The sequence below is a fragment of the Micropterus dolomieu genome, linkage group LG10 (assembly GCF_021292245.1).
Source record: "Micropterus dolomieu isolate WLL.071019.BEF.003 ecotype Adirondacks linkage group LG10, ASM2129224v1, whole genome shotgun sequence".
Taxonomy (NCBI): domain Eukaryota; kingdom Metazoa; phylum Chordata; class Actinopteri; order Centrarchiformes; family Centrarchidae; genus Micropterus; species Micropterus dolomieu.
The window spans coordinates 14,861,317-14,862,083 of record NC_060159.1 but is presented as its reverse complement, the minus strand read 5'-3'; the positions used below and the strand labels follow the sequence as shown (position 1 = coordinate 14,862,083).

Below are 767 nucleotides of genomic sequence, written 5' to 3'. Positions count from 1 at the left end.
CTCGCAAATAGCACAACTTTTCATCGTCAATGCCTTTAGAAGGCACAGCAGAAATTTGACGTCGATCCGACTAAATCCCTAGGAGGAGTTCGTTAAAGTACGAAGTGTGTAAATCATCCAAAAATGGCCATAAAATTCAAAATGGCCGACTTCCTGTTGAATTTAGGCTATGGGTTCTTGAGGCTTTTTTGTGCGTCTTGATACGATACATGTCCCCAGAAAATTTCGTACATGTAGGTTGAACGTGAACGAGGGGCTAATCATTTCCAATTTTCAAGGTGGCGCTAGCGAGTCATTTTGCCACGCCCATGTGCGAAACTTGTAGAATACGAAATTTTTCACCGGTTCTGACATGTTTGCAAATTTTGGTGAGTTTTCGAGTATGTTTAGGCCATGTCATTTGGGCCTACTTTGCAGAAAAAAAAAAAAAAAAAAAAAAAAAAAAAAAAAAAAAAAAAAAAAAAAAAATAATCCGAGCAGATTCAATAGGGACCTCACACGGTCGTGCTCGGGCCCTAATAATCCGAGCAGATTCAATAGGGACCTCACACGGTCGTGCTCGGGCCCTAATGAACCATAGTCTTTGAACATTATTGTCTCATCCTCTACCTCCTTCAAGGGTGGCTCAGTGAGCTGGGCAAACGTATGGAGACTCCCTACACCAACAGCACGGTGGGTGGCCCGACGGCGTACAATGCCTACATCACCGCCCTTTACTTTGCCCTGAGCAGCCTGACCACTGTGGGCTTTGGCAATGTCTCTGCCAA

The 767-nt window shown here is 44.1% G+C and overlaps 1 protein-coding gene across 3 annotated transcripts in view; it reads left to right on the top strand.

Moving 5' to 3' along the window:
* Window positions 1–767, top strand: part of LOC123977440 (potassium voltage-gated channel subfamily H member 8-like) — a 13,345-nt gene that overhangs the window by 5,598 nt on the left and 6,980 nt on the right. For all 3 annotated transcript variants that reach the window (XM_046060110.1, XM_046060108.1, XM_046060107.1), the window contains exon 5: window positions 620–756. In XM_046060110.1, coding sequence (XP_045916066.1) covers window positions 620–756 — 137 coding nt within the window. The remainder of the gene's footprint in view (window positions 1–619; window positions 757–767) is intronic.